This window comes from Octopus sinensis, unplaced genomic scaffold, assembly GCF_006345805.1.
Source record: "Octopus sinensis unplaced genomic scaffold, ASM634580v1 Contig18907, whole genome shotgun sequence".
In the NCBI taxonomy this organism is placed as follows: domain Eukaryota; kingdom Metazoa; phylum Mollusca; class Cephalopoda; order Octopoda; family Octopodidae; genus Octopus; species Octopus sinensis.
In genome coordinates, this window is record NW_021836127.1 from 250,270 (window position 1) to 272,011 (window position 21,742).

Consider the following 21,742-nt stretch of genomic DNA (forward strand, 5'->3'; position numbering starts at 1 on the left):
TTATTCTGAGACGAATAAACTAATGCTAATGAAATATTTGTTCTTTTTGTCGAATCATATATCCATCGTTGGAACTGAAATAAATGTTTTGTACATTTCATTATTTTAGTCCCTTACTGATTGGATTATCTCCCATCATATTGTTTTTGACCAACCTCATCATCATTTAACCAATGAAGTAATCCTCAATCTGGAGAAGGTATATCTCAGGGCGTACCAAGTCATCAAAAACAATGTTAGTTTATTTTCATTTGTTAATTATATTTTCATATGGTGTATTTTTTTAGAGAGAGAATGGAAATTCCGATTTTCTAGCTGTTTTTGTTTTTTTGGCTTGTTTAAAGAATTCTGATGGAGAATTAAGTGATTGTTTACAAGATGCGTGTTTTTCTGAACTAATTTTTTCCCAGTGGTTGGCTATAAAAGTCTTTTTTTCTCACTTAAAAATACTTTATTTTACAGGTTTTAATAGTTTTTAATTTAATTATTTAATAGTACTTAAATCAATGGATGATGAGACGTGCATAAGACTTCTTTGTTGCAATTTACTCCCAGATTATAAAATTAAATTATTACTACAAAAATTGGAGCAGAATCGTCAAATAGAAGTGCATAACGTCCCAATAATTTCACAAATTGTACAAAATTGGCAAAATAGAAATAATTCTAAGCTTGGAAGTCAATTTATTAACATTTCTACATTCAAAAATAGTTGTTTATCGAGTAATACTTATCAAGTTAGTATTATAGCTAATAAAGACGACACCCACATGGAAATGGAGTCACATAATGAAAACAAATTAATTTCTGTATTTTATATAAAAAATATTATTTTCAGATAATAAATAATTCGTTTAATTATCATTCAAAGTCAGATTTTATTAGTTGTATTACTGTATATTTTTGATTATGATTAATTTTAGGACGAGTCAAGAGGGGCTTATGTGCTTAAGGATATATTGGAGGTTTACCACCTTATTAAAAAATCTATTTTAGGCGGTTAATGAACTTGGAATAAAATTATTTGAATTTATCGAGAACCTTGATAACATTGCTGGCATTAAAGTGTCAACATTGTGTGTAGATGTACTATTTAATTATATTGTAAGTATATATTGAGTCGTTTACTAATTTAATAGTATGAAGAATATTGGGCGGAATTGGTTTCCGAGTTGCTTATGAATTCCGAAACCAATTCGAATTTGTCATTAAAAATAAGAACTAAGCTAATCAAGTATCGACTTGACCCTGAATCCTTTCTTTCTAACGGAGAAATATTTGGTTTGTTGATTAAATAATATTATTTTGACGACGAAGTGGTTGATGTACAGCTGTGTAAAATGGAATGCGAGGAGAACGTAAATTCATTGAGTTTAGAAAGGATATGGAACGAGGGCATTCCTTTAGAAGAGCAGAAATGGAAATTCAACCAACTTCTATCAACAGAGAAATTGGAGGATTTGATTGAATTCGCAGCCAAAATTGTTTTCCGTCAAAAAGAATTATCACATAAATATTTAATCGGTTTTATACAAACAATATTTGAACGAGCACAGGTTTTTGTGTAATGTTTATATTACTAAGAGTGCTAAAATTGAGTGGAGTTTGTGTAAACGAATTCGTCTCGACTATTTGTTGTGGCATTTTATTCGTGCATGTGAGGAAGCTTGTAGTCCTGATTTAATAAACGCACATTTCACGTTATTATATATCATTGCAGAATATGATGTGGAGTCACTCAAACTTTGTATATCACAAACTGATAAGTATTGTTTAATTACATAATAACTTAGTCCGGGTATCAAAAATAGTCTTTATTCTCTTGCATATATTCGAGCACCTTCTAAATTCCCGCCAAAGTTGTATTCTCAGTCAAATATAAAAGTATTTTGATTTTTATTTTGCTAGACTGCTGATTTGTTTATTCGAAGGCTTTTGGTTTTGCTTTCCAAACCCGAGACTGGACTAAGAGCCAAAAATCGAATGCAAAAAGCTTCTCTTTTGTGCAGAAAAATAATCAAATCTTACCCTCAGTTGTTCTTAAGGTGAGATTTGTGTTCTATTCTGTAAAGATACTTGCCTTTGTTGGGATCTCTGATTTGTGGCCGGGGTAATTTTACATTCAACGAACTCACATCAAAGCATATTTATCATTTTTTTGCACATGTCGTCGGCTTATTGGACTATTCGTTGACATTACCTCTGAATGTTAACCCAGAGGCTGTCTGCCGGATATTCGATGCTTTTATTATGCTAATTAAAGTATGTTTTAATTTCTATGAATATTTATTAACATTTTTTTAAATGTTAATAAATGCAAATATATTTTTATTATAATAAAAAATATGTTTAGACTCAATTGGAGACTAAAAATCCACAAGGAATAAACGGAATCAAATCAATCGTAGTTAAATTTGTTTATTTGGTAAAGCGACTGCTCTACATGCATCCTCGTGAGACAATTACGACTGCAAAGTTGGCTCTTCCATGCCTCAAGTTGATGTGCTATAAAGTAATTAAATATTTAGAGAATATATTAACTCTATTTGTCATCCGGGGAGTCTTCTTTCTGAAGTGAATGCTCTTGAAGTGGCTATATCCATTGATACACGTGGTTCAAATTATTTGAATATTTTTTCTCGCCGGCTGACATTAAAGAAAGACTTGATTCCTAATTTTAGTTTTGATTTAAGGAAATCATATAGAGGTATATTTAAACTACTATTTTTTAGATTTTTATGGCAGTTTGCAAGAATTAGACAATATTTCTAAACGTAGGGTTGACGTCCTTTCCGATTTGCAGGTTTTTGTTTTTTGGATAAAATTTAGCCCGAATTGGTGCAATTTTGTAGAAATTCTACAAAACAAGTTCAAAAATTAAGTTCTCGGTTACTTTCTCGTCAGTTGATGACAAATCCGAGTGAAAGACTTGGAAGAGAGTACATAGGTCAACGACTTGATCAAATGGTCAATGAAAGTGCTAGTTTTGCTGAGATAATGGTTGTTTGTGGAGGTTTTATGGTTCTTTCATAAATTGATAGAGTCGAGTCCAGAATTTGTTACTGCTTTATGTGATTTGGCCATAAGACGGAGTCGGACTATTTCTTTGGGGGACACTATAAGGACGTGTGGGCTCAAATTTAATTGACAATGTGTTTTTATTACCAATATAATTGAATTTTTACTTTTACAATTTTAAATTTTGTTTTAACAAAATGTATATTATTGAAGTATTATACTCGGTCAACTTGTTTCATTCTTTAAATGTATATGCCAGGGGTGTTAAACTCATTTCTTCCGCGGGCCGGATTAAAAAAATTTTAGGCTCCGCGGGCCAGACTATTTATTTTGGATTTAACAAAATTCGTACTACGATTTTTAATTTATAATTTTAATTTAAAATCATTTGTCACAGTCCGATAAAGAAACACGCCGTTAATGAAACGCCAACATCAAATTGACAAAAAATCATATCGAAAAAAAGATAAATTAATACAAATCGTCATTGGAAATGATTAATTAGTTATAAATGTGCCCGTCCATAGAATGGACACGCCGTTAAATGGACACTAGGTGATTTGAATAGGGTAACAAGCTAAAGTAAAAAAATATATTTATAAAATGATTTTAAATTTTAACATAATTTAAAATTAAAATTGAAATAACTTAAATTTTCCATTGAATCCCATAAAATAATTTATAAGTAGACCTTAATAGAAAAAGTAAAATCAATGAATACTGAACGCTAATTTGGTTTAGGTTGTGAAGGGGGTAATAATTTGACAGATCTCATTGCTATTTCTCGTTTCAATCTCTAAAATTAAGTCTTCTAATCACAAATGAACTGTGCAGACAGGCTTGCTCCTTCAGAAGATTCTTGTTTTGACATTTTAATACAATATGAAGCATTTAGAATTTTTTTTCATTATTCTAAAATATCAATTATTAATTTTAAAATATTATTTTTATTTATGAAATCGGTTTTAAAGCACATTCTGCTTTGGCATCGATTTTAATTTTTGTAATTGAATATATTTAAACGCAAATACCGGCTTAGGTATTTGTCAATTTATAAATTTTTTATTGACAAAATCAATTTTTTTTCTAATTTGATGTGTTGCGTTTCATTAACGGCGTGTTTCATAAACGGACTGTGACATCATTTAACAACACATTTATTAATTTTTATAATTAAAATATGTTCCAGAAACTTGACATCTTTTTTATCTTTGACATCTTTGACATCCGTATCTTTGACACCCCCGGTATATGCCATTTTTTTATACAACTACTACATTGGACTTATCAATATTGAGATTGTAGTGATCGTAAAATACGACAAGTTTTAAAGACTTTCGAAGTAGATCTCAAACGTGCAAATAAAAAGAGGTTATGTCTAAACCGAAAGTCTTTGAAAGGGGGATTTGCCTCGGTTTCTTTAAGAGTGAACTGATGCTCCTCCAGTTCCTGAAAAGTTTACAACGACAGTCGTCAGTATGCTTACGGAAAAAAAATTGGTTTAAAGTTGCGTTTCTTTTGTATCAAAGATGCTAAACTTGAGTTAAAATTTTTTGAACTAGTGTATTTGTCTATTTAAATTAGGTTCAGCACAATCTTAATCACTTTGGACCTGACGAATTACAGTTTATTAACACTCACTATTTATGGTGCTAGACGTACTGTTTTTACTTTTGTGGTATCTAAATATGTTTATTTTCATGTAAATTACTAGTTTTATTAATTTTAGTCAAAACAATTTCTTGCGAATAAACAGTAATAATGTCTATTATTATCCACAAGTGCATCAAAACAGGGGCTTTTAACTTTTTTAAGAGGTTTTTAACTTTTTTTACTCGTAATTTTGATTGACCTCCGAAATATTTATTAAAACCCCTTAAAAAATTTTTATATAGGACAGACTATCCAAAATGAAATAGAATTCTACTAACTATTTAAAATAAATTCACTGTTAACATTCAAATCTACAATAAAAACAATTAAATACTAATATGACCCCATGACTGATGTTTTTGCACAGCAATTTGATATTTGACTTATTTGTGTTATTTTTAAACAAATATCTCATCAATGGACACATTGTTTCATTCTTTATTTACAATTCGATGTAGAATGCTAAATCCACATTCAACAAAGTATGATGTCGGAAAATAGAGCAGAAATTGTGCTATTTTGTTTCACAATTGTGAATAAGTCTTTTTCACCTTCATATTTTGCCAAAAAATAACCGACGTTTATGGATCATTATAGTATAGTTTTAATTCTGCATTGAATTTTAACAGAATTAATTTTTCTTGAATATTTTCTTTTTTTCTCCAGGATTTGATAGCAAAAGAATTAATCATCCAAGATGGAATTTCTAATTTAAAGAATATTCTAAATTCTAGTATTGAACCTTAAGAATACATTCAACTTAGATTAAGCTCGGAAATGAGGAAGGAAAACCAATTCTGAAGAAATTCATCATATTGTGATGCACAATGATTTCACAAGTGGGAGCATACTATATTCAAAATCAGATGGGAGGAATACGTACACAAGTAGCTAAAATAAAAGGCCTAAAAAGTGGCATGTTACGTATTCGAATTTTAAATCTCAAACAAACATGGTTTTATTTTTTGCCATTTCTTTTCTGATTAAATTTTTTTCAGTGTTTATAATAATCCAAACAATACTTTTTGGTAGCATTAGCAATTTAGAGATTTCTCAAAAACTTTAACCTCTTTGGTAGGCCGCTCAACTTGTTTTATGTCCAAAGAATGATCTTTTTTCGTCGACATGATAATTTTAATAATGAGCTAAAAATGAATGTGTATTTTTACTAATCAGAATCTATTAATGAATTTTATTGAAATTACGGCTAATCAATCATTTCACAAAAAGAAGCTACACAAAGATAATCATTCATATCTTATTGCAGAAAAAAATTCAATATTTTTTTGATAGTCCCATCACTTTTTCTACATAAAATTTGACATTTTTCAATTAAATGCAGTTTTTTGTGGTACTTCCAACATTCCTCGGCTGCCCTCTCAGCCCATCTGGGCCCACCTGGCGAAGAAGGACCAGGAATTTCGTGACCTAGCAAACAGGTTTTGACACTATAATCGCACATCGTCTTCTTCTTCATAAAATGCAGCATACACATGCCGAAACGGCTATACACGCTCCGCTGCCTGCTATTCCCATCTTGACATACTATCTTCCATGGAAAACGCCCTGAAATCTTCGACGGAGGCAGTTCTGAACATCCCCACTTTTCCTCAGTATCCAGAAGCCGTCAGCTAGTCCAACAGGCTCGTTATACGTTATATACCTTGTTGGTTGGGAATCCTACGAGTGATAAAAACAAATAAATGGTACTTGAATATAATTGCAGAATTTCTCGCCTCCAAGTATGGAATTCTCGACACGGAGAATATGGATGTTGAGCATATCAAAGATGCTCAAAGAAATTAACGAATTTTCTCGATTATAACACGCAAATTTTTGTTATATAAATAATTCCAATATATGGGATGAGTGTTATAATCAATAACTAAAAAAATTTCAAATTTTAGAAAATACCATTGTCAAACTCACTTTGACGCACTGACATTGTGCAGTTTCCAATTCAACTAATCGAACTTAATTCAAAAATTCTATTTTTGTTTTTTTAATATTTATTTAGAAAAAATATTGTTTCGATATTATTACATTATTTTTCTTTGAATACAGCTCGCTGATTAGCTGACCAGCATAAAAACACCATGAACTTACCATCAGTAGTGAAAAACAAAAGCGGCTATATTGTATTGCCTTCCAACTCGTTGATTAGCTGATTTTCAGGGCCTTTACATCATCTCATAAAGCAGATCGAAAATTGGCCATCTCTAGCCTCGTACTCGTCTCAGCTCACAGTTCGGTATGGACATTCTACAAGCAACATAGCATCAAATTTGATAACAGCTTTAATTTTGATTCACCCTCAGCCCTGTCGATGCGGTGGTACGGTGGACGTGAAAGGCCTTCACCCCCTCTCCTGCCGCCGACCGCAGGCCGCTTGCCTCGCCATTGAGCAATCAACGACGTAATCTCAAGAGCACTCAATGCTGCTGACTTCCCCAATGTACTAGAACCCTCCGGACTGGACAGAGGGGACGGAAAACGCCAGGATGGGATGACTACCTTCCCATTCCGGAATGGCAATTGCTTCATCTGGGATTCCACGTTTGCAGATACGTGGTCATCATCTGCTTTATTATCATCTGCATCTTCTTCCGGTTCGACCACTGCCTCCGCGGAAGCCCGCAATGTCAAAAAGTACAAGAATCTTGCCACTCGGCATTCCTTGGGGCTTTTACATCATCTCATAAAGCAGATCGAACATCGAAAGCCGAGACTGGCCACCTCTAGCCTCGTAATCGTCTCAGCTCACACTCTCTCAGTTCAGTATGGACATTCTACAAGCGACATGGCATTAAAACGGAAAAGTTATACCGATGCGTTCAAAAGAAAAGTCATCAAAGTGACAGAGGAATTGGGCAACAGAGAAATCTTAAAAATCGATATTATTGAAGCTAACATCAGTGGTTGGAGGAAGAAGAAAGACTGATTATTGAAAGGAAAAGCAACAGTAAAAGCATCAGGACTTGGAAAAAAAGGGAAATTTTAGGTGAACACTATATTCGACTACTGCGTTTTTAATTATTTTCGTGTTATTTTTTGCGCGTGTTAAAATTGATAAATACGGTATTGGCTTATTAACATTAATTGTTAAGTGCTATACTCGATGTTTTTTAAATGTATGAAAAAACGCAATGGTCATCTAGCCACGTCCTCAAAATGGTTATCTAAGGCAGTGGTTCCCAACCTTAAGGTGCTCGCGGAACCCTTTTGGGCTAATTAATTTTTTGCGGAACCCCTCCAATTCAATTATTATAATTTCACTTAAAACATAATAGTAATAACCAAAAACAATTTTAATGTGAACATCGAGGTAATTTTTTATCATAGCATAGTTGTGTAACGTTAGGAGTTATTGTTGACAACTGTATCCTCATATCAGCGGAAGCATTAAGTTTATTTCTATATTTTGTTTTGGTGGATGTATATATTGAAAACCCAGACTCGCATAAGTAAGTCGTTGGAAAAGGTAATAGTTTACGTATAGCCTTTTCTGAGATATCTGGATATTTTGAAATGTATCCCCTCCAAAAATTAAAAAGGGATTCATTTTTATATAACTGATATGACGCTGATTCTGATGTCAAATCAATAAGATGTTCATATTCAATTGATGTTAGATTTGCTGGTATTACTTTAACTTTGAATGGGTTTTGAACCCAATCTTCATTAAATTTACCCGGAAAATATTTCGCAATGTTATCGTCCAAAATCATCAAATGATCTTTGATGTCCTGAAGAACTGTATTGTCCAATGATGATTTTGATTCTTCGAGATACTCTTGTAAAACGGCAAAGCATGCAATATTATTATCTACAGATGATCGCCAAAATTCGATTTTCCGTTTTAAGGCCATTACTTTTTCATTCAAAATAAAAACTTTCTGATATTTTCCTTGTAATGATAATGTAAATTTATTCAGTTTTTCATAAATTGAAACCAAATATGCAAGTCTTTGTAACCAAATATTGCAGGAACAAGAGATGTGTTAGGCATTATATGATGGCATATTACACATTCTGCCGTATGTGGTAAATCAGATCCATTCTGAGAAAACCAATATGAGAGGTAGCTTTCATCATATTTCTTTTCTAAAATTATAATAATAAAAAAACCTTGGTAATCTCCAAGTTTCGACAAAGTGTAAATCTTGACATATAAGCAATAGATTTTAATTATTTTTTCCTTTTTATTAATTTAAATTAATTTTAATGGGATTGTCTATCGGATTGTCTGGATTTTATATTTTTTTTAAAAATAAAAATTAAGCCAAAAAATCGTATTTGTAAACTATTGGGAGCAGAAATTGCAGCCGCATCAACAATAGACAATTCTATTTAAAATTAGTCAATGTTGGCCATTGCATTCTACGTTTTTGAGGTATTTTTTTTAATTATATGAGAAGTTTGGCGAGAAACAACGGTTAAGAAGGTAGGTGGTTGGTACATTTGTTAGTTTATTGACGATGTGTGTTTTCTTTAATTTATTAATATTAATTATTTATTTCTAACAAGGAATTATTTTAATAAAATTTTAAATAATTTGTTCTCTTGTGGTTTTTACTTGGTCGAAACTTGGAGATTACCAAAACCTTTTTTGAATATTTTTTGGAATCTCTTATGCAATTATTGTTTCTCATTAAAAATCTTATAAAATTGACCAACTAACTCAAAAGAGAAACAAGATATAAGCGTGGATGTTTAATATATTTTAATAATTAAAAACTATTATTAAATAAATATAATAAATTTCGCGGAACCCCTAAACTGGCTCCGCGGACCCCAGGTTGGGAACTACTGCTATAGAGAAATAGAATGAGTCATCCATTAAGGTCCGTAGGCGTGACAATCGGATCGAGCAGATGAATCATTTACTACGGTAATTTTTTTGAACCCATAATGTCTTTAACAATTGAAGAACAAATAGAAATTATTTTGCTTTGTGGAAAGATTGGTACGTCTAATCGATCTGTTGTGGAATCCTTAAACTCAAGCCATAAAAGTGTAGACATAAGCTATGCAACAGTCGGTTGTTTACTCACAAAATTCAAAGAAACGGGCAATGTTCACGACGAGGAGAGAAGTGTGCGCCCTACAGTGCCTATTGAAACTCGTAAAATAGTCGTTAATAAAGTCATACAAAGTCCAAATAAATCAGTTTGTTAATTTCCTTGAGAGAAACTATTGAATGGGCCTCTCGATCGCCTGATCTTAACCCAATGGATTATTATTTTGGGGACATCTAAAACAGTTAGTGTACGCAGTGAGAATAGAGAACATCGATCATTTGTGAAGCAGAATTCGTGATGTCCCACCTGAAAATCAATGGTTATCAACAACTACTAAATAGTGTTTACGATAACTTTCATTATCGAATCTACTTAAATAAAAATAAGTTGATAATCTAGTATAAAAAAATTGTAGGTTTTACTTTGGTGCAAGACTTTATGCCCACCCTGTATAATCGAGAGCAAAAAGGCTTAAGGGACTCTAATCGGTACTTTGTAAGTGGGTTGAAAAATGTTTCCATTTGTGCAAAAAGGAGGCAGGAAGGGATACCGATATGGGATTCAGCAAGCCCTCATGAGGCCAAAAAATAAAACAGTAAACGGAGGTCAGATTAAATAATAATTCGAATGATGATTAATGTCAATATTCTAGTCAAACTCGTATTGAAAATATATTAGAAAATAAATTTTGAAAATCATTGAATAGGCTCAGTAAAAAAACTCAGCTGTTCGTTAAGAACGATATTTTGAATTTATATTATTTTAATAATTTTTCCTGTTGTGTGTGGATGCCTTTTTCTACAAAACGTAGATTTGATACCAAATGCAAATCATTTCAAAAAAGTGACAACTTCAATATTTCTTTCCGAGTTGAATGGACACGTGCTGTTAATGTGGCTACATCTGGTGCTTCATCAATCATTGAAGAAAAAACTGGCGTTGCAACTCAATTCAGAGGATAGGTCAACCTGCAAATGGAGGATGTGATTTTTTGATATTTCACTGTATTTTGCACCAGGAGGTACTCTACACCAAGTCATTTAAAATAGACCATGTAATGGAGGCAGTCATTTGGACAATAAATTTTATCAGTGTCAGAGGTCTAAATCATCATCAATTCGTATTTTCATCGCAAAAAGTGTAATTTTCACCACATCGAATGCTGATTTAAATCGTTAAGCTGGCACAGCGGCGAGGAGGGCAGAGACCCGGAAGAAACACAAGTACGCCTCGCTCGCCGACAGATTCCTCTTTGTGCCTGTTTCAGTCGAAACATCAGGCACATTCGGCCCAGCCACGCTACGTTTTCTCACCGAGAGAGGCCGTCACCTCGGGAGGATTAGAAACGACCCCCGCGAGGTCAATCGGCTTTTTGAGCGCGTCTCAATAGCCGTACTCAGGGGAACAGTTTCTCTATTCTCTCTGCGGCCAGCAGCTGACTTCCTGTTCCATTTTCTTTTCTTTAGATTAATTTGATTATATTATTTTTTATTATTCAAAAATAATTTTTTCAATCCATTTTTAAAAAAAAATTTAAAAAATAAGTAAATATAAATCTTCACGCTGTGCAATGTTTGAAAACATCTGATTTATATAAGCGTAATATCTCAATCCAATTGATATTCCATTTATAAAGGATTCACATATATCGTATGTATCCTGAAATATATTCTTTTCATATCAGCTTATCATTTAATTGGTTGTACTTGCAAATTATAATTTCTAGATTCTATTTGTACACTTATTTAATTTTTTTAAGCTGATAAATTAACATTACAAAACCGATTTTAGTGTTACAGTAAACAGAATAAACATAACTATAGCATTTTGTAAATCCCCATAGATGACACAATCTTTTCAAATAACAAAAGAAAGTAGTTTCGGAAGACGTCATCGCCCTTTAGTCCTGTCAAATCGAGTTTAACTATTTATTTACTTTTTATCTAAAATCAGTTTATTGAAATCAAAAAGAGTAAATGTACATCAAAAGTTAAAGTTTATAATTTTTAAAACTTAGAACAGTCGGACATCATGATCGTAATTATAAAAAACATTCATATTTAAATTAGAAACTTATCCTGAATCCAAGCCCTGGATCTTTAGCCTATGTTTATCAACCAGCTCTATATAATCAATAAATCATAAAAGAAATATCCATATTAAAATAAAACCAAAATAAATTAGTGTAAATAAATTAAACCGAAAGACTAAATATTTGATTGAAAGAGTCTCCAACAATTTCACGGGCATTTGCATTAGGACAAATCACATCCACAGATGCTGTCTTTTCATAATACGAAACCACAAGTCTTGCGAGTACCAACATACCATTGTCAAATTTCATCGATAAATGAAACACATTCCGCCCCAAATCGTCAAAATTTACAAACAAGCTAAAAATATTCAACTTCTTCAACTCCGCTGACAAAATACCTACAAATCAAACACGAATGTAAGCCTTGATCGGGAAATGGAAGTGTGGGTAAATCGATGCATGTTTTATAATCAGGCTGCACATTGTACCACCATGAATTCTGATAGTTAGCCAAATTTCCACTCGGGGCGAACAAAACTGCCCCGTGTACTAACGTCTGGATAACTCCTTGGTTCATATTGACCACAAACTATCTCAATTGTCCAAAAAAGTACCTTTGGGTAGATTAAAGTCGGAGATTTTGCCATAAAACATTGCTGAAAACTGATTGCTGTCTCAAAAGACACGTGATTGTGTGAGTTTGATATAACTTGAGGTTGAAACGGTACAATTAGCCCAAAACTGTCAAGGTTGTCAATTTATACAGCTTCAAACCTATTTTCTGAGACTGACACGTTTTTAAACACCAACTGCTGTGCTGAACTTCCAAAAATATCCACTTTGGCAATAATAGCTTCCCCTCTACTCCAGAAAACATCCATTCGTAGACACCCTGAACTCACTTTACAACTCCAAGACTACAAATCAATCAATCAACTAAAAAACAAACATAATTGGTCCTTTGAACTTGGCTTTGTGCCTTTACTGACATGAACATTGAGTCGTCGTGACTGTAGGGAGGCGGATCAACCAACTCGTCCATGTTTGACCCAAAATCTCCCATTAAATTGAGGGAGGACGGCTCAATATGTGAACTCTGAGGGTCGAATGTATTAAAAAACTAATATTAAACTCACATAATACCAAAGAATCATCCAAAATGTTATCAGGAGTCGACTCTGATTTTTTCGTATTGTCAGGAATTAGAAACTGTTCGTCAAAGCCCAGTAAATCATTCAAAAGATTCCCAGATTGACCACTAACACGAACATTGGTTAAATCAGTTGTATTATCCTCACGTCTATAAAGGTTTATTAATTCACTAACGTTCTAGAAACAGTTGTCACGCTATTTCCTGTCCATATGCAAGAGATGGAGGCTTGTGAGTAATAGAAGCCATGCTCCCAATGTGTTTTATCATTTCACTGAGTAGCTTTGGGTCAAGTGAGTCAATTTTTTCACTTATGGCTGGCTTTGTACTCAAAATAATCTCCTTTGCTGCCTCAGGGTCACTCGACAGGAGTCTCCAGTAAATAAATCCCCGATCTCTTAAATCAGGGTTTAGACTGTCCTAATGACTATAAAATGAAGAAATGTACTTTTGTGCACAAATCCAATATTTTCTCTACCAAATCCTGTCCTGACGGATTCTTGAGGTAATATTTGACAACTGAAGTCAGTAGTTGTAGTTGCACCTGTTTTATTCTAGTTTATTAAACAACCTGAATATCCTCGTCAGAGAATGTCTCGATAAATGAGTTTAGTAGTTCATCTGCATTTTCTATTCGTTCAGAATACTCTCCGACAATCCAAACCATCGCTGCTCTAAAAGTAACCCCTGATAACCCACCTTGACTCTGGTTCATCCAACAAATCAAAATTCTCACAAAAATTTCCAATTATACTTTCATATTTATTCGGATATTTTCTAATATATCCTAAACTAGTTATATCCATCAACCCGAATGACTACTATAGCCTCTTGGATGATATAATCGACTTTAGACTTTACAAGTTCCTGCAGAGTGAGGACACACTGTTCTGCCACATCGGGGATCTTTATGGCACAACAACCAATGGCACGGACCGACTTTCTTACAAAGTCAATGTCTACTCCTGTGGCGTACCTGAACAGTCATAAACTCACACAAACTCCTTCAATTCAGGCAGAACTCGACTTATGTTGTCAATGTTAGTCAGACGTGTTATAATCTCCAGTTTCTCTAATTTTACATAAATCATGTCGTTGTATTTGACAAAGAAATTTGCGACTTCATTACACAACACGTTTGGCCTGAAAATTTTTAGGGTGGTTAACCTCTTTTGTAGGATTAGATTAATGTTACGTAACCCCACATATTGGATCTCTGAGGGGGCGGAAAGCATAGTTATGAGAGGATTTGACAGTTTTTATCACACGAGCTTAGAAATTCTTCATCAGTCAGTCGTTCCATCATCCTCATCATCACTTTAATTGTCGACAGAACAACTCCTGCATTCGAATGAGACAACCTCTGAGTAACACGTTCACAAATTCTATATTAATTCCAATCTGGCTACGTTTTGGCCTCTTTTTCTGTGCTTGGTTGATAGGCAGCGATATAATCCAAAATAGTGATCTGTCCCCATTCTGTACACTCGTTGAGAGCATTCATCAACAGATTAAGTTCACTTTGGGATATTTCTGCATTCTTTCCCAAGGAAATCTGCTGCATCTCAGACATTGTGGCCACAGCATTAGCCACGACCTACACAATCAGATAACAGACCACCATAGAATTGGAATCTGTGAGGTAAGACTTTATATTTGAGAAGCCTTGGTCTTCTACTAGTTTAGGATTCAGTTTGTAGAGTTTTCCAATGCAAAGAACTGCAGTTTTCCTTACATAGGGGTCACTGTCCTTTAGACATTTACGAAGTGGGTCACATAAATATTCTGTCACACAATTCACATTCATACAAGCCATAGTTCTGATTGCAAGGGCACGAACGAGGGGAAATGGCTCGTTTGTGTCCTAAAATGAGTGGTGGGATATGACTTTGACAAATGAATTGACTGCCATTATAGCCATGTCGGGATTAGAGTGGGAATAGTTTAACAGATATATATAAACCAGTTTTTTTAATTCCAAATCAGAGGTTTGACTGCAATTCAAAACGTCAACAAACAAGGAACTAAATTACACACGTCAGTTATTTTGAACAAATGTTTTTTATTCAAAATATGTCAAGTATGTGATATTTTTGTACCTTACATCTTTTCCTGAGGTCATGAAAAATATCACTTTCTTTACAGCGTCCTTTCTTTTAAAAGGTTTATCGCTGGTTAATTCTGATTTTATTTCATTTAATTCGCCTATATTTGTTAAATATATATTTTCAACTGTTTTTGGCGTATGTTGAGGACATTGGTTATACACCAGGTTAACGAGAAGATTAATTAGATATTTATTTGATAATTTAAATTTTGAATAACGTAAATCTTTATAATATATTTAATAATTTAAAAAAACAAGAAAAGAAATAATAATTAACCGGCGTCCTGGTATTCTCAGTCAAACATAACTTTTGGTTTAAACTTTCAAGCCTGTCATCTCCGGGTGTTTGATTATTCCTAATTTTTTCCAAAATTGATTCAAATATATTTTTTATTATAATTGAAAAAATATTTTTTTATTTGGAAAACCGAATTTAAAAAAATGAATAAAATTATATATCACTTTCATTTGTAACCTGTATTGTACGTACTGTCCGCGTCTCTCTTATTCAAAAAATTTCAATTTTTTCCCACCCAAAATTTCAGAAATAAAATATTAACAAATGACAGACCGTAAAGTTTATAATAAAAAAAGATTTACAAAACAAGGTTTTTGGATAAAAACCATTTTTTACTATTTTTATAGAAATCAAGAAAAACACGAATTTATAGCACTCGGTAAATCCCAAATTATTTATAAATAAACAGGAACAAAAATAAACTCAAAAACATCAGAAAAACTTTTCAAATCCTCGGATTTCACTCCACACATAAAACAAAGCGACAACACCTCAGGATTAAAGAACAAAACTAAAATTGACTTAGATTTAGGCTCAGATTCTTTTGGTGTTTTAAATTTTATTATTTTTAAGTCAACCCTTCCGACCTTATGAAGGAAGCCGACGCTGCCTCGTCCGAACACGCGAAAAAGATTGCAATTCTGTGTGGAAAAGCAATTCTTTTCCGTTCAGATTTGAATTTCTTTTTCCCTCTGTTTTCTATTGCAAAAAAATATTCCGCTATTTTTCTGGAAGAAGAAATATTGAATGTTTGTTTTTTGAGTTCATTTTTAATTTAGTTACTTAAAGATTTGATAAAAAGAGGCGGGAAAAATAGTGAATTGGAAACAATTTGTTCTCTAAATGTGATTTTCTGGAGTTTAAATAACGTCCAGGAATGGCCTGTTTTTCTTATGGAGGTTTATTTTTTTTATAATTATAAATGTAGTATTTTCTAGACGATTTTTTATCTGATGATCGCTGGTGTGAGTTGAAACAATGTCAGGGACTGGTCTCTAATCTAATTTCCTCATTCGAACCTATCCACCACGCTTTTCAACTCCCAAACCTCATAGCTTATCGTCCCTGTATTGTCTAGTAAAACCAATTTCCTAGTATCTATCCAAAGTACTCTCATTCATCATCATTTAATATTTTCCTCGAATCTATGGTCCCTTTTGACAGATATTTAACCACACGGAAACAAGTCGGGGACTTGTAGTCAGTGCCCTAAGCAGAAATACAAGAGAGACTACCCCAGCTATGGTAAAATTGGTTGGACTGACGGCTTGTTATGATTCTGTCAAACACTTTTTGTCAGCTTGTTTGGAGCAATGGATTCAGTCCACTAAGGCATTGACAGTTTTGTTTACTCTTAGCTTGTCCCTTTAATATTTGAGGCATTTGATGCGTGTTGTATGGCAAAGTGGGAGAATGTCGATTGTGATTATTTTCGCGAGTTTATTAAAAATGTCATAAAAATTCGTTTCAAATCAAATCAGCTGACTTTGGTTGAATCGTCTTTTAAGTTATTGTTTGTACTAAAAATATTTTAGAAAATTATTGGCCGTAAATGGCGATTATTTTGGCCAAATGACGAATTTTATTATTAAATGTGAGGCCAAATCGTTCAGAACTTGCGGAGGCATTTGATTGGTCATTGCTTGTTTGTGAATAGAGAAATATCAACTGATGTATATTTTGTAATTTACGATTTTAGTGTCTTGTTGATTTTTTTGTGAATTATTTGTTCGATAACTCTCAAATTGCTCTTATCAATTTGATTCGAGATTTTCCTCAAGCTGCCGCTTTTCAGTGATAACTTTACTTTGCTTTATTCGAAATTGTTGCTCAGATCGAATGGTCCTGGTTGCATATCGACTTTCTCTTATCATTCATTTGAGGAATACTGCGACATGATTGTTGAAATAGGGTGCTGTGCGATGAATGTATTTAGCTCATCCACAAACCTTAAAAGTATTGACTTTTTTATTATTTTTATTAAATTGATTAAATATACTAATTTCAGAATATGGGAAATACATTAATACAGTCCGTCAAAGTGTCCTTGAGTGGCTAAAAAATATTTCCCTGTCCATTCCTGATTTGTGTAAATCACGATTTGAGACATGGTTGGTATTTTAGCCTCAATTTAAAGGATTAAGCGAATTTTCTGCTATGAAGAAATTTGTCGTTACAACTTTTTTACGGACAATTTAAATATAGATTCAAATGGTTATTTATTGATTTACTTAACTATTTTAGGTCGATTGGAAATTTGTTTAGTTTCCTCGAATTTGTTAGAAAATTTATTGCTAATTGCCAATAATCCAGTCAAATTGATTAGTCCCAACGTTGTTCAAAATATTATATTATATTGGCTTATTTTTGCTGAGACTAGCCGGTTTAAGTAATTTAAATATTTTATTTAGTTCAAACCAAGACTTACATAATGTTGAATATGTATTGGAACTTGTTTTTGACCTTTCATTATATAATCCTCCAATGTAGAATGTTTATTTGTATATATAAGGGAGACTATCCAAGACCTGGAGCGTAGATTTGCTGTCTCTGATCTGTATTGGAGTAGTTGGATGATTGCAATGATTTTGGTAATTTTCTATGCTAAGGATCCGGCCAAATTGATGGCAAAGTTCCCCACATTGAGTTCTCTAGTCGAGTTGGTCATATCAGAGTTTTGAATTCCTAAAATTAATATTTTAGTGATTCCTCGGCAATATTTCCTCTCGAATCTCAGGTTTTATTATTTCAAAATTATTTCTCAGATTCGAGAGCAGGAAATTGTGGATATACTTAATTTAGAGAACAAACTTGCAGGAGAGACAATTAACGACCAAAACAGCCACCTCAAAAATTATTTAACTTACTTCAATGTCTAGTATCCAAGCCTATAAAATGATATTTTAGTGGACCAGCGAGACTACCTTCGTTGAAATTTCGTGCTTTGCTTGATAAAGTTAGAAAGTTGTTAAAACTCGATCATTATATAATCGAAATGAACAACCATTCGTTATTTGTTGAGATTATAAATAAAACAGAAGTAATTTTAACAAATATATTGTAGAATCTATCCCGATGTAATGCAATGGTAGACAGTGCCATCAAAATTGATTGTGAGATCACACAAATCCTGGATTGTTCATTTCTCATATCATATCTCGTTTTCAAAGTAACACGTGACTGCAAGGATTTTGTATTTTTGTATAAATAATGAATTAGAGTCTCCCTCAGTGTTATTTGCCATTGCTCGTGAATTTAAATGCTCGATGCTGCTGTGATTCGTCGTCGGTCATTCACCATCTTTTTGAATTGTTTACTTTTTTGAGTCTCCCCGACGAAAGTGATAGATTTCATTCGATTTTGGTATTTTGGCATATTTGACTTGAGGTACTCGATTTGATATTTGCTGGTGACGTGACGGCAGAACACGGAAGTTTATTTCACAGCTCGAACTGAAATCGTTTTTCGTGGAATGTAAACCAATGATTGTGCGATACATATTTAAGGTTAAAAATTCACTAAATAAAAATATTAGGCAATTTATTCTGAGACGAATAAACTAATGCTAATGAAATATTTGTTCTTTTTGTCGAATCATATATCCATCGTTGGAACTGAAATAAATGTTTTGTACATTCATTATTTTAGTCCCTTACTGATTGGATTATCTCCCATCATATTGTTTTTGACCACCTCATCATCATTTAACCAATGAAGTAATCTTCAATCTAGAGAAGGTATATCTCGGGGCGTACCAAGTCATCAAAAACAATGTTAGTTTATTTTCATTTGTTAATTATATTTTCATATGTGTATTTTTTTAGAGAGAGAATGGAAATTCCGATTTTTAGCTGTTTTTGTTTTTTTTTTGCTTGTTTAAAGAATTCTGATGGAGAATTAAGTGATTGTTTACAAGATGCGTGTTTTTCTGAACTAATTTTTTCCAGTGGTTGGCTATAAAAGTCTTTTTTTCTCACTTAAAAATACTTTATTTTACAGGTTTTAATAGTTTTTAATTTAATTATTTAATAGTACTTAAATCAATGGATGATGAGACGTGCATAAGACTTCTTTGTTGCAATTTACTCCCAGATTATAAAATTGAATTATTACTACAAAAATTGGAGCAGAATCGTCAATAGAAGTGCATAACGTTCCAATAATATCACAAATTGTACAAAATTGGCAAAATAGAAATAATTCTAAGCTTGGAAGTCAATTTATTAACATTTCTACATTCAAAAATAGTTGTTTATCGAGTAATACTTATCAAGTTAGTATTATAGCTAATAAAGACGACACCCACATGGAAATAGAGTCACATAATGAAAACAAATTAATTTCTGTATTTTATATCAAAAATATTATTTTCAGATAATAAATAATTCGTTTAATGATCATTCAAAGTCAGATTTTATTAGTTGTATTACTGTATATTTTTGATTATGATTAATTTTAGGACGAGTCGAGAGGGGCTTATGTGCTTAAGGATATATTGGAGGTTTACCACCTTATTAAAAAATCTATTTTAGGCGGTTAATGAACTTGGAATAAAATTATTTGAATTTATCGAGAACCTTGATAACATTGCTGGCATTAAAGTGTCAACATTGTGTGTAGATGTACTATTTAATTATATTGTAAGTATATATTGAGTCGTTTACTAATTTAATAGTATGAAGAATATTGGGCGGAATTGGTTTCCGAGTTGCTTATGAATTCCGAAACCAATTCGAATTTGTCATTAAAAATAAGAACTAAGCTAATCAAGTATCGACTTGACCCTGAATCCTTTCTTTCTAACGAGAAATATTTGGTTTGTTGATTAAATAATATTATTTTGACGACGAAGTGGTTGATGTACAGCTGTGTAAAATGGAATGCGAGGAGAACGTAAATTCATCGAGTTTAGAGAGGATATGGAACGAGGGCATTCCTTTAGAAAGAGCAGAAATGGAAATTCAACCAACTTCTATCAACAGAGAAATTGGAGGATTTGATTGAATTCGCAGCCAAAATTGTTTTCCGTCAAAAGAATTATCACATAAATATTTAATCGGTTTTATACAAACATATTTGAACGAGCACAGGTTTTGTGTAATGTTTATATTACTAAGTGCTAAAATTGAGTGGAGTTTGTGTAAACGAATTCGTCTCGACTATTTGTTGTGGCATTTTATTCGTGCATGTGAGGAAGCTTGTAGTCCTGATTTAATAAACGCACATTTCACGTTATTATATAGCATTGCAGAATATGATGTGGAGTCACTCAAACTTTGTATATCACAAACTGATAAGTATTGTTTAATTACATAATAACTTAGTCCGGGTATCAAAAATAGTCTTTATTCTCTTGCATATATTCGAGCACCTTCTAAATTCCCGCAAAGTTGTATTCTCAGTCAAATATAAAGTATTTTGATTTTTGTTTTGCTAGACTGCTGATTTGTTTATTCGAAGGCTTTTGTTTTGCTTTCCAAACCCGAGACTGGACTAAGAGCCAAAAATCGAATGCAAAAAGCTTCTCTTTGCAGAAAAATAATCAAATCTTACCCTCAGTTGTTCTTAAGGTGAGATTTGTGTTCTATTCTGTAAAGATACTTGCCTTGTTGGGATCTTTGATTTGTGGCCGGGGTAATTTTACATTCAACGAACTCACATCAAAGCATATTTATCATTTTTTTGCACATGTCGTCGGCTTATTGGACTATTCGTTGACATTACCTCTGAATGTTAACCCAGAGGCAGTCTGCCGGATATTCGATGCTTTTATTATGCTAATTAAAGTATGTTTTAATTTCTATGAATATTTATTAACATTTTTTTAAATGTTAATAAATGCAATATATTTTTTATTATATAAAAATATGTTTAGACTCAATTGGAGACTAAAAATCCACAAGGAATAAACGGAATCAAATCAATCGTAGTTAAATTTGTTTATTTGGTAAAGCGACTGCTCTACATGCATCCTCGTGAGACAATTACGACTGCAAAGTTGGCTCTTCCATGCCTCAAGTTGATGTGCTATAAAGTAATTAACATAGAGAATATATTAACTCTATTTGTCATCCGGGGAGTCTTCTTTCTGAAGTGAATGCTCTTGAAGTGGCTATATCCATTGATACACGTGGTTCAAATTATTTGAATATTTTTTCTCGCCGGCTGACATTAAAGAAAGACTGTGATTCCTAATTTTAGTTTTGATTTAAGGAAATCATATAGAGGTATATTTAAACTACTATTTTTTAGATTTTTATGGCAGTTTGCAAGAATTAGACAATATTTCTAAACGTAGGGTTGACGTCCTTTCCGATTGCAGTTTTTGTTTTTTTATAATTTAGCCCGAATTGGTGGAATTTTGTAGAAATTCTACAAACAAGTTCAAAAATAAGTTCTCGTCGTTCTTTCTCGTCAGTTGATGACAAATCCGAGTGAAAACTTGGAAGCGAGTACTAGA

General features: G+C 32.7%; 1 protein-coding gene, 1 long non-coding RNA gene and 1 pseudogene across 2 annotated transcripts; 1 reads left to right on the top strand and 2 right to left on the bottom strand.

Annotated features, from left to right (window-relative positions):
- The first annotated feature begins 2,225 nt into the window (after nt 1-2,225).
- LOC115231834 lies at nt 2,226-2,642 on the top strand. The gene is made up of 3 exons (XR_003883553.1): nt 2,226-2,262; nt 2,354-2,496; nt 2,529-2,642. It is a non-coding gene; the product is annotated as an uncharacterized LOC115231834 (long non-coding RNA).
- Nucleotides 2,643-12,233: 9,591 nt separating this feature from the next.
- On the bottom strand, nt 12,234-13,007 carry LOC118761970. The gene is made up of 3 exons (XM_036500172.1): nt 12,677-13,007; nt 12,502-12,644; nt 12,234-12,468 (listed from the first exon to the last, which is right to left on the bottom strand). Exons 1-3 carry the CDS (start codon nt 12,788-12,790, stop codon nt 12,234-12,236), a joined length of 492 nt encoding a protein of 163 aa, XP_036356065.1. The 5' UTR covers nt 12,791-13,007.
- Nucleotides 13,008-13,069: 62 nt separating this feature from the next.
- On the bottom strand, nt 13,070-15,080 carry LOC115231841 (annotated as a pseudogene).
- Between the last annotated feature and the right edge of the window lie 6,662 nt (nt 15,081-21,742).